The following is a 12,435-nucleotide window of genomic DNA, read 5'->3' on the forward strand; positions in this document are numbered from 1 at the left end:
AATGCCAAGCAGAGCCCCTAGAGGAACTCATAGTCCTATGGAGAGACAGTATGCAAATAACTTTATTCAAACAAGATCTCTATAGGATAAATTGTCGATAATCTCTGAGGGAAAGTAATAAGATTAAGGAGTACTTTTAAAGTCTTCTTAAAGAATATGAGGGGGCAGCTGGGTAGCTCAGTGGAGTGAGAGTCAGGCCTAGAGACAGGAGGTCCTAGGTTCAAACCCGGCCTCAGCCACTTCCCAGCTGTGTGACCCTGGGCAAGTCACTTGACCCCCATTGCCCACCCTTACCAATCTTCCACCTATGAGACAATACACCGAAGTACAAGGGTAAAAAAAAAAAAAAAAAAAAAAAAAAAAGAATATGAGCCCTTAACTGAGAGTCAAAGAAAGCCAGGGGAACCCTAGAAGAGAGGTGAGGAGGGATAGCGTTCCAGGCTGAGGTATAGCCAATGAAAATTAATAGAATCTGGAGATGATGTGCCTTATGGAATAGCAAGGGGGTCAATATCACTGAATCCCAGAGTAGATGGATGGTAGTAAATTATTAAGAAAACTGGAAAGGTAGGATGGAACCAGATTATGAAGGATTTAAAAAATCTATAGATGATTATCCTGACCTCCAATTACCATTCTAATTTTTTAAAATAGTATCATCTTTTATATTTAGGTTAGTTAGCCATTTTTGGTATACTATGACATATGATATTGATCTAAAACCTAATTTTCACCAAATTGCTTTTTTAATTTTCCCAGCAATTCTTATCAGGGAGTTATTTACTAAGTTATTTTTGTTTTGGATAGATTTGAACATTGGGTTATTTAGTTAAATTATTTCTGATTCTTCATTTTCTGAACTTTTCCATTTATCTACTCTCCTGTTTTTTAAACCAGTACCAAATAGTTCTGATAATTATCTTTTTCTCATTATTCCTTCATATATTTTTTTAATCTCTTAAGATACCATTTAAAGAGATTCTTTTGTATTTCTTTAAAAATCACCACATTTAATTAGGATGAATATGCCCAGAATTTTCCTCTCTCCTATCAACATGGGGTGAAGGAAAAGTTTGTTTTGCTTTGGTGGTATAATTTTATTTTGATTGGATCAGTATTCATTTTCAGTAGGTACTGTTAATTTCATGGAATTCTCTTTGCAGGTAGAAGCGGTAAGTACTTCTGTACAGGATTCAAGTGTCCTTGTGCAAAGAAGTACTCTGGACCTCATACTGTTCTGCTTTCCATTCCATATGAGTCAGGTAAAATAATACTGATATTAATCTAAGGTATTTGTTTTAGAAATCATGATTACTTATATGTGTGTATAATATACATATGCCATTTCTTTTTAAACCTTTAGGAATTATGAACAAGCTGGGGAACAATTCTTATAGTAAAATGAAATGGACTCATTTAATAGTTTTTTAAAGGCTCATCTATATCTATCATTCCTAAGTAGTCTTTCTGAAAATGTAATATAAAAGGCAAAAAGTGAACAAAGCATACCTATCAAATCAGTGTTAGTTCTGCCTATTATCGTATGTATCCCTGCAGTCTCTGCCTTTGTAATGTTAGGGTCATATCATCTTTTTTAAAAAAAAAAAATCTTACTTTCTGTCTTAGAACCAACACAATATATCAGTTCTAAAGCAAAAGAGTGGTAAGAGCTAGTCAATGTGTGAGGGATTAAGTAGCTAGGAAGTGTCTGAGGCCAGAGTTGAACTCAGGACTTTCACATAGCCCTGGGTTTTAGTCCACCAAGCCACCTAGCTGCCCTCCATATCATTTTCACTAGCGAACTGACTGCAAGTGAAAGACATTTTAACCACTTTTTGGCATTCTGTTGTATTTTTATTACTACTGATTACAACCAACTTGAGAGTTCATAAATGAAGGATCTAATTAACTAGAATTGATTTAATTTAATTTCCTCATTTGGGAAGAAATGGTTTAAATTTCTCTACATTCTGAAACCTTGATTAAGTTCAGTGTGATTCTTGAACATGTCTTTATTAGCAAAATAAGTTTAGGGGGCAGCTGGGTAGCTCAGTGGATTGAGAGCCAGGCCTAGAGACAGGAGGTCCTAGGTTCAAATCTGGCCTCAGACACTTCCCAGCAGTGTGACCCTGGGTAAGTCACTTAACCCCCATTGCCTACCCTTACCAATCTTCCACCTATAAGTCAATACACAGAAGTTAAGGGTTTAAAAAAAAAGTTTAATAGAAGGTAGGAAAATTTTGGCCTCTAATTTAATAATGACAACAGCTAGCAGTAATTTGCAGTAATTCAGTTTGAAATAGGGATCCCTATCAAATAGTTTTTTCCTCTTTTGTTAACAGTTCATAGCTGGGTTAGCACAAAACAAATTATTCTATTTCCTTTTTTATCAATCTTCCTCTTCCCAGATCCTCTCCTACTCCAATTTGGGTCCCATTTTCATGCACCAAGAATTTTAATATTGTTCTCTGTCTTTATAGGGTCTCTTTATTATAATGCTTTATCAGAGCTTGCCTTCCACAGCTATCTTCTCTCACCATACTCTAGACTTTTTCTTTATTATGGGTGTTCAAAGCTATTCTGATAAATTACTTCCTTTTATGGCATCGATTGCTGCTAATAAATTCATATCAGATAACCTTTTAACAGAAGACTTAGCCTTAACCAAAAAGAGTCAGTGTTAATATAATTAATTATTGGGCATTGTCAGCTCTAAAATTTTTTATTTTAGACAGTGATATTTAGTATTACTAAGATGTACATTCTAGTTGGCAGACTTTGATTTCTTTAGAGCTAAAATTGCATGCCTCTATGAACTGGAAACAAATTTTCTTTAGTGAGTACTAGTCAACATAATTTTTAAAAATTCACTGAGATAATGAGAAAAAAGGGAATAAGAAGAAATGAAAAGAAGTTGAAATAATCAAGAATGCAGAGTTGAGATCTTAATTCTACACATATTCCATGCTTTTATTTAAAAAGAAACTCAGAAGAAAAGGTTTAAAATGAAGCTGTGTTTTAACCCTTTTTCAGGCAACTCGTCCTGACATGATCAGAATCTTGTCAGCAGCTCTTCATGTGGTTCTAAGAAGGGATATGTCTCTAAATCGCAGGCTTTATGCATGGCTTCTAGGTAAGTGTGTGATTAAACCTGAAAAATAAAACCCTGAAAGTTCTGTCATATAATGGGGCGGGGGTGGGGGGTGGTTACTTTATTAAGAAACTTCTGGGATTTGGGGTATTTGTTGATTTAAAAAAAAAAATCCAAACTTAGTGAGTATATGATTTAAGGAAAGTGTAAAAGCCTCTTAAGAAGAAGAATATGACAAATATTTCTTGTAGATTCACTTAATTTTTTGTTTTACATAATATTTCATAAAAACAAAAACATGAATTCAGGTTTTCCAAATGAACATTCCATATTTGGTTTATAGTTATACATTATGAAAAAATACCTCATTGGAACTTTAATTATTCAAATCCATGTTCCTTTCTATAATTATACATATATTGTGGTAATGTAAATAAATGAATGTTATGTATGAATTAGTCAAAAATAATTTTATCTTTAAAGCCACAAAGAACCTAAAGAGACCATGGTCAGAGGTTGAGTGGGGTTAATGGCTTTTCTACTCAGAGTAGACCATTTTCTCATTCAGTATTTTGTTGGTCTTATACTCCTCCTGAGTTGTCCATGTATCTTCTCTCAGAAATATGTCTGGGAGAATTTAAAGGCCTCACTGAATTCTAATCATGAGCCATACCACACAAAGACATTTATGAAGATTAATGAGCTGTTTGTATTTGTGATTTAAAGGCCATAAAAGTTGCCTAACATATCCTGAAAAATAAATTACTTTGTATTATTTGGTAAGCAGGAGAATTATTCTGGAACAATGTCATTCACACAGAATTTCCTTTTATTAAACTTTATAAAATTATCTCTCTTGCTGCCATTAAATGGACTACAAATTGGTATGTGTTGGCCATTATTGAGATCTATGGTTTTTAAATTGGTGATGTAGATTTTTGTGGTTGTAATACTAACATTTTTTATATTTATTTGCTTGGAGGCTTTGATAATAATGGTGTTATCATAGGACCCAGAAGCACAAGACATAGTAATCCTGAGGAACATGCTACTTATTATTTCACTACTTTTTCAAAAGAAATGTTGGTCCAGGTAATTGATACCTTAATTTTATTCTTTACTTAATTCAATATGTAGTTATTTTCCAACTATTATCCTTGATAATCTTTTTTCTTTTATTAATCTTTATTGGAGCCTATTAGTAGTTATGCCTATGCATTTTCCATGTATCACACATTTAATATTTTTTAAGAATCTGGAATCTCAAAGATGGAAAAGGATCTCAGTGGCTAGCTTTTCAAATCCATACCTAAGCAAGAATCCTTTTGATAGCATATGTAATGGGGGAGCCATATTTGGCTTGAAAAATTCTAGGAATTAGGATCCAACTACCTCATGATGCAGCCAATTCCATTCTTTCTTTACTTGAAGCCCAAATTTGCCACTTAGTAACTTTTACCCATTGCTCCTTATTCAACTCTTTGGGACCAAGCAGAACAAATATATTCCCTCTTCTATTTGAAAGCCTTTCAAATACTTGAAGGTATATATCATGTCTCACCCTCTTTAATAGCTTCTCTAAGTAGCTCTCGTTTTTTTGTGTTTTTTGAAGCCATCCAGCAGCTTCACGAAATTCCTACTGGGTTGGACACTTAGAAAGGGGAATCCAGGACTGAGTGAAAATGGGTTATGGGTTAAGGATTAATGGAAAGAGAACATAAGGCGAGAATAAAGACACACAGACACAGAAAGTTTTGGCACAAGGTAGACAGACAGCGAGTAAGCTCTGATGGTCAAGAGCTCTCTTGCCAACTGATTTCTTGTCACTTTTATTGGGGTTACAACAGTATAGGGGGAAGGGGAGAGCTCTGTGGCTTGATACATTAACATTATGAGATAATCATCATAAAATGCAAACTGCCAAAACCTGAAACAATAGGTAGAGCTAAGATCCAGATCCAGAGAGGATATGGCCTAAGGCATCTACTGATGTTTGATACCTATGTTAATTGATCATTGTAGGAAAAGTAAGGAGACTTGAGATAACTGACCCCTCTTCTGGGGTGTAGCCTTAGGGAAGGGCTAGGGATTTGGCCAGGTCGATATTCAATTTGACTCAAGATTACAGAGATCAATCATTGGCAGTATAAGAGTTAAGTTTTCTTGAATACTTCTTAAAATATCACAATTAATGTATACCTGGATTGCTACATTTTTTTTTTCCAACCAGTCCTTATGTGGTATGAAGTTCAGACTCCTCACCATCCTGTTTGCCTTCCTCTGAACAGTCTCAATCTTATAAATATCTTTCCTTGAATGTGGGGCCCAGAGTGGAATACATTAGGATATTATAATGTTTTCGTGACTGCTGTCATATTGCTGATTCAGATTTATATGTTGACAACAATAATATAAAAGGAAAAAGAATATTGAAACCCTTTAGAACTCTGATCAATACAATGACCATTCATGACATCAGAAGACCAATGAATAAGCATGCCTCTGGGTGGAGAGGTGATGGATTACTAGTGGAGAATGAGACAGCCATTTTCATGCATGGCCAAAATGTTTGTTTTGCTTGACTACACTTCAGTGTTATACATGAAGGTTCTACTGGTAGGGGTGATGAATTAACATATGGTTGGTCTTCCCATATGGAGGCACCTCTAATAGATTTTTAAAATGTCTTAATTATGCTTTTTAAAATACCATTTTCACTTCCTGATGACTCCCTCACTTATCCTCCTATAGAGTCCTTCCTTCTTACAAAGCAGCATAGTTTTAGTAAAGCAAATGAAAACTTTGGCTGTGTCTTAATTTGTACTTCATTCTGTATCTGTGGTCTACTCCCTCTCTGCTGAGAACTAGGAGATAGATTTTTCACCACCAGTCCTCTAAAGTTATGATTGGTCAGTACATTGATATGAGTTCTGAAGTATTTTAGTATTATTTTACTTTACATTATTATAGTTATCGTGTAAATTACCCTCCTTTTTCTAAGTTCACCCTGCATCAATTCATAAAAGTCTTTCAAAGTTTCTCTGAATTCCTATTTGTCATTTTTATAAGGCATAGTAATATTCTATAGGATCATATATTTGGAGCAAGGATTCACAACCTTTTTTTATGTCTTGAACCTCTTGGCCAGCTTGGTGAATCCTTTGGTCCTCTTCTAAGAATGATTTTTTTTTAGTGCATATAACAAAATAAATAGAATTACAAAGAAAAAATTATATTGAAATAAAGATTTAAAATTTTTTCCCATCCAAGTTCACAAACTTTACAGAATACTTGGAACCCAGGTTAAGAAACCTTGATCAGGAGCTGTATGAGTCCTCAAAGCCCACCTATTCCAGACCCCTTTTTTTCATACATAGAAACCAAGAACAAGGGGAATGAAGTGATTTGCCCAAGTCACACCAATAGAGTCAAGTGGGATTTGTTATCCAGGTTCTTTAACTCCAGAGCTAGCATACTGCACTGTGTTTGCTTTCTTCCATTTTATTCACATAACACCATTTGTTCAGCTTTTCTCCCATCAGGAGGACAAATAGTACAATAGTACTTTTCTTGTGGGTTTTTGCTATTACTAAAAGTGCTGCAATAAATATTTTGGAGGATCTTTTCCCACTCTGTCTCTCTCTTTAGTGAAATTCTAATTTGATTTTCAGACAAGGTAGACCAATTCATAGCTCCACTAGCAGTGCATTAGTGTGTTCCTCCAACATTTGTCATTGTTGTCTTTTGTCGTTTTGCCGATCTCAGAGGTATGAGGTAAAGCATGAGAGTTGTTTTAATTTTCATTTCTCTGTTTAGTGACTTGGAAAATTCTTATCCTATGAAACCTCATGTGTTTTTTTTTTTGTAACATTCTTAAATTGTGGAAATAATTTCTGGTCTTTTGTTTTCCTGTGTGGGTTAGGGCTTTTTACTCATATGGATTCTCCCAGTGATCTGGGGGCCTATAGAATCAAGAAGACTTGAGTTCAGATTACCTTCAGGAAGTTACTTTTTTCTCTAGTTCCCTCAACTTACTCTCAAGTTGTGAGGGTCAAATGAAATAATATTTGCAAAAATTTCCAGTGCCAGGCACATAATAGGTATTATGTAGATGTTTATTCCCATATGCTCCCACCTGAAGCTTTGAAGTCCTCCATAGATGGCTTTCCAACAAAAATACAAAAACTCAATTTTTAGTGGAACATTTTCGAGTAGCTCTGTCCCCAACCCCAAACAAGTATACATTTTTAACTCCTTATTCTGATTTTTCTTTTTTAAGGAAATTTCCAAATAACTAGAGTAAATTCAAGGTAGGGGGGTGGGATTTGACTATTCAGAATTGAATGGAGACAATTGTGAGTGTCATTGACTACAAATCTCAGATTAACAGAAATAAGAAAAACAATAAGATGATGTGCATTAGTTGTAATTCTACTTCTAAGGATAAATAACTTTTTTTTTTTTTTTTACTAAAAGGAATATAATCAGATTTGGGAAAATTATTTCAGTGAAGTAACAGAGATGTTATGTCACTATATATGTGTCACCATCCTGGAATTTTTTTACCATGAAGAAATGGATTATGCATGCCTGGTGTTTTTTTTTCTTAATATATTTTTTTCGTTATGAGTTTCAGGCCATTTTTTTTGTTCACTAATTTGCATTTTCTTTTTAAAAGGCTATGGTGGGAATCTTACAAGTGAATGGATTTGGAGAAGAAAGTACCCTAATGCAGGACTTAAAGCCTTTTCGTATTTTAATCAGTTTACTAGACAAACCTGAACTAGGTAATGTTTATGTTCTATATGACACACACACACACACACACACACATTCTTTCTCTCTCTCTCTCTCTCTCTCTCTCTCTCTCTCTCTCTCTCTCTCAGTCCTCAGTGATGTACATTAAAGACAATTATCTGACATTTCATAAAGAAGTGTGATCTTTTTTTAGATAACATTTGAATTTAAATATCATGCCTAGGAAATCATTAGCAATTCTAGATGAGCTCCTCTACTGTCTTGCCCATTCTTTTTATGTAATCAAAAGGCCACCCAAAGGAATCCTTGCTGTCTAAGACATTTTTAGTGACCAAATGACTTAAAGCAAAGAAAAATTCATGGTGATTGACCATCTCATATCACTTAGAATTTAAGTCCATAAACAAATAAAGGAAGATTTAGAGTAGCCCTTATTGACTCGACTTCCACACCATTACTGAATATGTGTCTTTTCAATGGGATCTAAGGTGGAGTTTTAGTTATAGTGACTTGCTCAGAAATGATATAAATAAATCAAGAATTGATAGCTCTAAGGTTAGCAATAACAGTGACTGCTGAAAAATTACCTCAAAATGGAAAGCTCTCTTGAGGCATGGTCAGCAGGTACCCCTTTGGAATTCTTAACTTTAATATTTAAGTGATCAGTGATTATTACTGCTCTTTCCCCTTTTGGTGCACATTTGTAGCCCATTCCATCCTTTTCCAGTGCTATTCCTGTTCTTGTTGGGTTTTTTTGTAACTACTCCACAGAAGTTCCCTGTCCATGCCAGAGGCCTTTCCCTAGCTCTTTTTACACTGAGTATACCAGTGGAGCACTTATCTTTCTATATTACCTCTCACTTATGCCATAGCAACAGCCTTATTTCTTTTTCAGTCATAACTTTCCAGGTGGTATTCCTTATGTCACATCTCAAAAATATGCCTTCATTGGAAATGTACTGTACCTCATTTGTGCCTGTATGTATGGTTATAGTATCCTTTTAAGTCATCCATAATTTCCATTTCTTGAAGCTTTTGTTATTCTAAGATTTACAACTACAGAACCTGGTAAGGAGAATGGGAGAATGGTTTTATTGAAAAGATGGATCTTTATACTTGATTTCAGTTTTGCATCATTAAAAACACTGTGCAGGTACAGCTAAGTGGTTAGAGTACCAGGCATGAAGTTGGGAGGTCCTGGGTTCATATCTGGCTCAGATACTTCTAGCTTTGTGACCATGGGCAAGTCATTTAATTCCACTTGCCTATCCCTTGCCCTACTGTCTTAGAGTTGATACTAAGATAGAAAGTAAGGGTATAAAAAAAAAAGAAAAACATCGCACTGTTTCCCAAATGCAGTTGAGCCCTCTTTCTTCCTCCAGTTCAATAATGAACCAATACTAGTTCAATTGGCTACCTGCCCACAACTACTGAAAAAATATTTCTATTACCCTTAGCACAATGTCTGGCACATAGGGAAACATTTAAGAAATGCTTTTCTTTTCTCAAAAATATATTAAATTGAATTGTCTTTAGGAAGCATTTAAGAAAGAATAAAAACAATAAAAATATGGCATATTGCAGCTTGGAGATTTTTAATTAATTGCTTCTTGAAAGATAAAAGATCAAACTAATTTACTTTAATGATGTAAATGCTAAAATTTCTAGTCATGAATTTTGTTTTACAACTTAAATATACATTTTCATTAGTTGCTTTATTTTCTGAGGGTAGCCACATAAAACATAGAATTACATTTAGCTTTGTATGAATCTGAATGAAGCAGGGAGGAAAAGAAACTTACTTTAAGAAATTTAATCATATAAGCAGTCTATGTGATAGTCTACCAATATGTAATTATTGTATCTACTTTGTATATTCATTGTATATTTTACATACATATTTATTGTAGGACCTGTAATATTAGAAGATGTTCTGATTGAAGTATTTAGAACACTATATACACAGTGCAGAGCCGAATTGGATCTTCAGGTAGAACCTCCCTTCAGCAAAGATCATACACAATTAAGCAGGTACTACAGAAATGGCTTTTATGTTTCTAAAACATAATTCAGTAGACTATAACATATTTGCTTACTTAGTTTTAAAGTAATAGTTGTTTTAAATTAGAAGTAAATAATTTCACTGTTTCCATAATACAAAAATATTGGTTTAGAAAGCAAGGCTACTATCTTTATCAGGGCCTCACAGAGTACTTAAACAACTTTTTTGTTTTAACCTCACTTGAGGGACTAACGATGAACGACACAGGTTCACAGATACTATATTTTATGCATTAATGCATTGGATATTGAATACTTGGAATTCAATAGAGCACAGTAAACTCCTCACAATTATAGCAAGATGGAAAAATAGGAACTGAACAGTAGATTAATAACTGGTTGAAGAATAGGATCTATGAATGTTGAGTAATAAGACAATATTAACGTACAAGGATGATTTATATTGTTGTATTTCTCATCTTAAATTTCACTAATAACTTCTACTCAAAGAAACAGCTAGCCTAATGCACAAACACCTAATAAATTTAGTGACAAAGCCAGGATCCAGGAAGATCTCAGTCATCTGCAATGATGGGCTCAAACTGTCAAAATGAAATTTAATTAGATAAATGTGAAACCTCTTAACTAATATCAAAATATTAACTAAATAAGAGGTTGGAGAGGTCAGAGTAGGGTGGCAGAAATGGCTACATAGCAAATTAAAAAGAATTAGGCTTTCAGGTGACTGCAAGGTCATTACAACTCAACCTTGTGATGACTGCCAATAAAAGTGATGCAATCTTAGACTTCATTAATAAAAATATAGTGTGTAGAATGACTCTCACTGTATTCTTTGCTTGTTGGACAACATTTGTAGTGCAGTTCATTTCAGGTTTTGGAAAACAGCCCCCATCTTAGAAGAGGGAACAATTTTCTAATCTTTTCACAATGGAGCAGGTTACCCTGCAAATGCTATAGAGAAGTTACCTGCTTTAGATGACAAATGGAAGTGGATAATGTCTAAGGTCCCTACAATTTAAGATTCTTTGATTCTTATTACTCTCAATTTCAGTAATATTTGCATAATCTCATTTTAGATATTCTCAAATCTCCAGATTTGGGTTGGCACCTATTGGGAAACATAAATGCCCTTGTATACTGATTATAATTATTCTTTTATAGGTGTGGCAGGTAAATGTTTTTCATAGTCTGTTAATCTTACTATGTGTTTATACTTTTACTGATTACAAAGCATAATAGTACTACTTAGTATTATAATACTAATAGATTTCAACATGATTAATTTGGGAGTGAGGGGAGAAGGGTGGGAAAGTGTTATTTGTCAGCTTTTATTTATTTTCTTTTTCAGCAAATTGAGGGAAAACAAGAAAACAGCAGAACTTATTAAAACAGCCAATCTTCTTTTTAATTCCTTTGAGCCATATTATATGTGGGATTATATTGCACGCTGGTTTGAAGAATGCTGTAGGTATGTAAAACTAATTTGCTTGAGTTGAATATGCTTTCAGAACTAGTTCTTAACTTTCCGAAAAAGACATTTTTCATAGTATTTCTATAAAAAAATTTTACAGAATCACATGATTGACTAAATTAGTCTTTAAATGTAATTAGCATATTGATGTATTTGGGTTTCATTATGACAACTGTTAAATAATCCTTTACAGTTTATAAACTTTACAAACTTATATAAACCTCACAACAACTCTTGGATAGAATAATTATTGCTGTCTCCTATTTTGCAGATATTTTAGATATTTTTAAGCTTGATAAATAACTTGCTGAAGATCACATAGTTAAGTGTCAGGCAGAACCGGCTCCAAATCCACTGCATTCTTTGCTATGCTGGCTTTGTTCAATATTCAAGGAGCTTTTACAGAGAGGAAATGGAGAGGAAAGGTCTGGATATGGAAAAATATATATGGTCTACTTTATTACTATAGTAAATGTACTTTAAAGTACTTTTCTCAAGCAGGCAGAGGGGTTTTGATCATAATCCTCACATGTATTTTGTGATTTGTAGGGCCAAATTGATTTGGCCCTGTCCTCTTATTCTGCTGCTTATTTCCTTACTACTTGAGAAAAACATATGAGGTAAAGCTATATCCTAGCCTGAAGAGTGTAAGTCAAGATTAGGCCATTTTTTTTTTCAAGTACACAATATATTGGAGGCAGCTAGGTGGCTCAGTGGATAGTCAGGCCTGGAACTGGGAGGACCTGGCTGGGTTAAATGTGGCCTCAGACAGGTCCTAGCTGTGTGACCCTGAGTAAATCACCTTACTAGTTACCTTGTCCTTACTCCTTTTCTGCCTCTTGGAACTGATACATAGTATTGGAATTTTTTAACTCTATATTTAGGAACTTTAAGAGCTGGAGATCTCAGAGGACATCAGTATCTAGACTGACCTCCCATTTAGTTCAGGTATTCCTTGTTCAGTCCATTCTGCTTCTAGTTATCCTCTGACACAGAGACCACAGCACTGCTGTGATTGGCACATGGTGATCCTTTCCAGGAAGAGTTTGTTTTTTTGAAACAAGTGAAGACACTCTTCAGAGCTGTTGTGTTA

General features: G+C 34.3%; 1 protein-coding gene across 2 annotated transcripts in view; it reads left to right on the forward strand.

The window, feature by feature from the left end:
• Positions 1-12,435, forward strand: part of DOP1A (DOP1 leucine zipper like protein A) — a 109,320-nt gene that overhangs the window by 33,036 nt on the left and 63,849 nt on the right. Inside the window, exons 6-11 of one of the 2 annotated variants that reach the window (XM_044676304.1) lie at positions 1,164-1,262; positions 3,034-3,133; positions 4,101-4,183; positions 7,770-7,878; positions 9,760-9,880; positions 11,220-11,339. In XM_044676304.1, the coding sequence (XP_044532239.1) occupies positions 1,164-1,262; positions 3,034-3,133; positions 4,101-4,183; positions 7,770-7,878; positions 9,760-9,880; positions 11,220-11,339 (632 nt within the window). Of the gene's footprint in view, positions 1-1,163; positions 1,263-2,713; positions 3,134-4,073; positions 4,184-7,769; positions 7,879-9,759; positions 9,881-11,219; positions 11,340-12,435 lie in introns of those variants that run through there. The other variant, XM_044676305.1, reaches the window with a different exon arrangement.

Source organism: Gracilinanus agilis, chromosome 4 (assembly GCF_016433145.1).
Source record: "Gracilinanus agilis isolate LMUSP501 chromosome 4, AgileGrace, whole genome shotgun sequence".
Taxonomy (NCBI): domain Eukaryota; kingdom Metazoa; phylum Chordata; class Mammalia; order Didelphimorphia; family Didelphidae; genus Gracilinanus; species Gracilinanus agilis.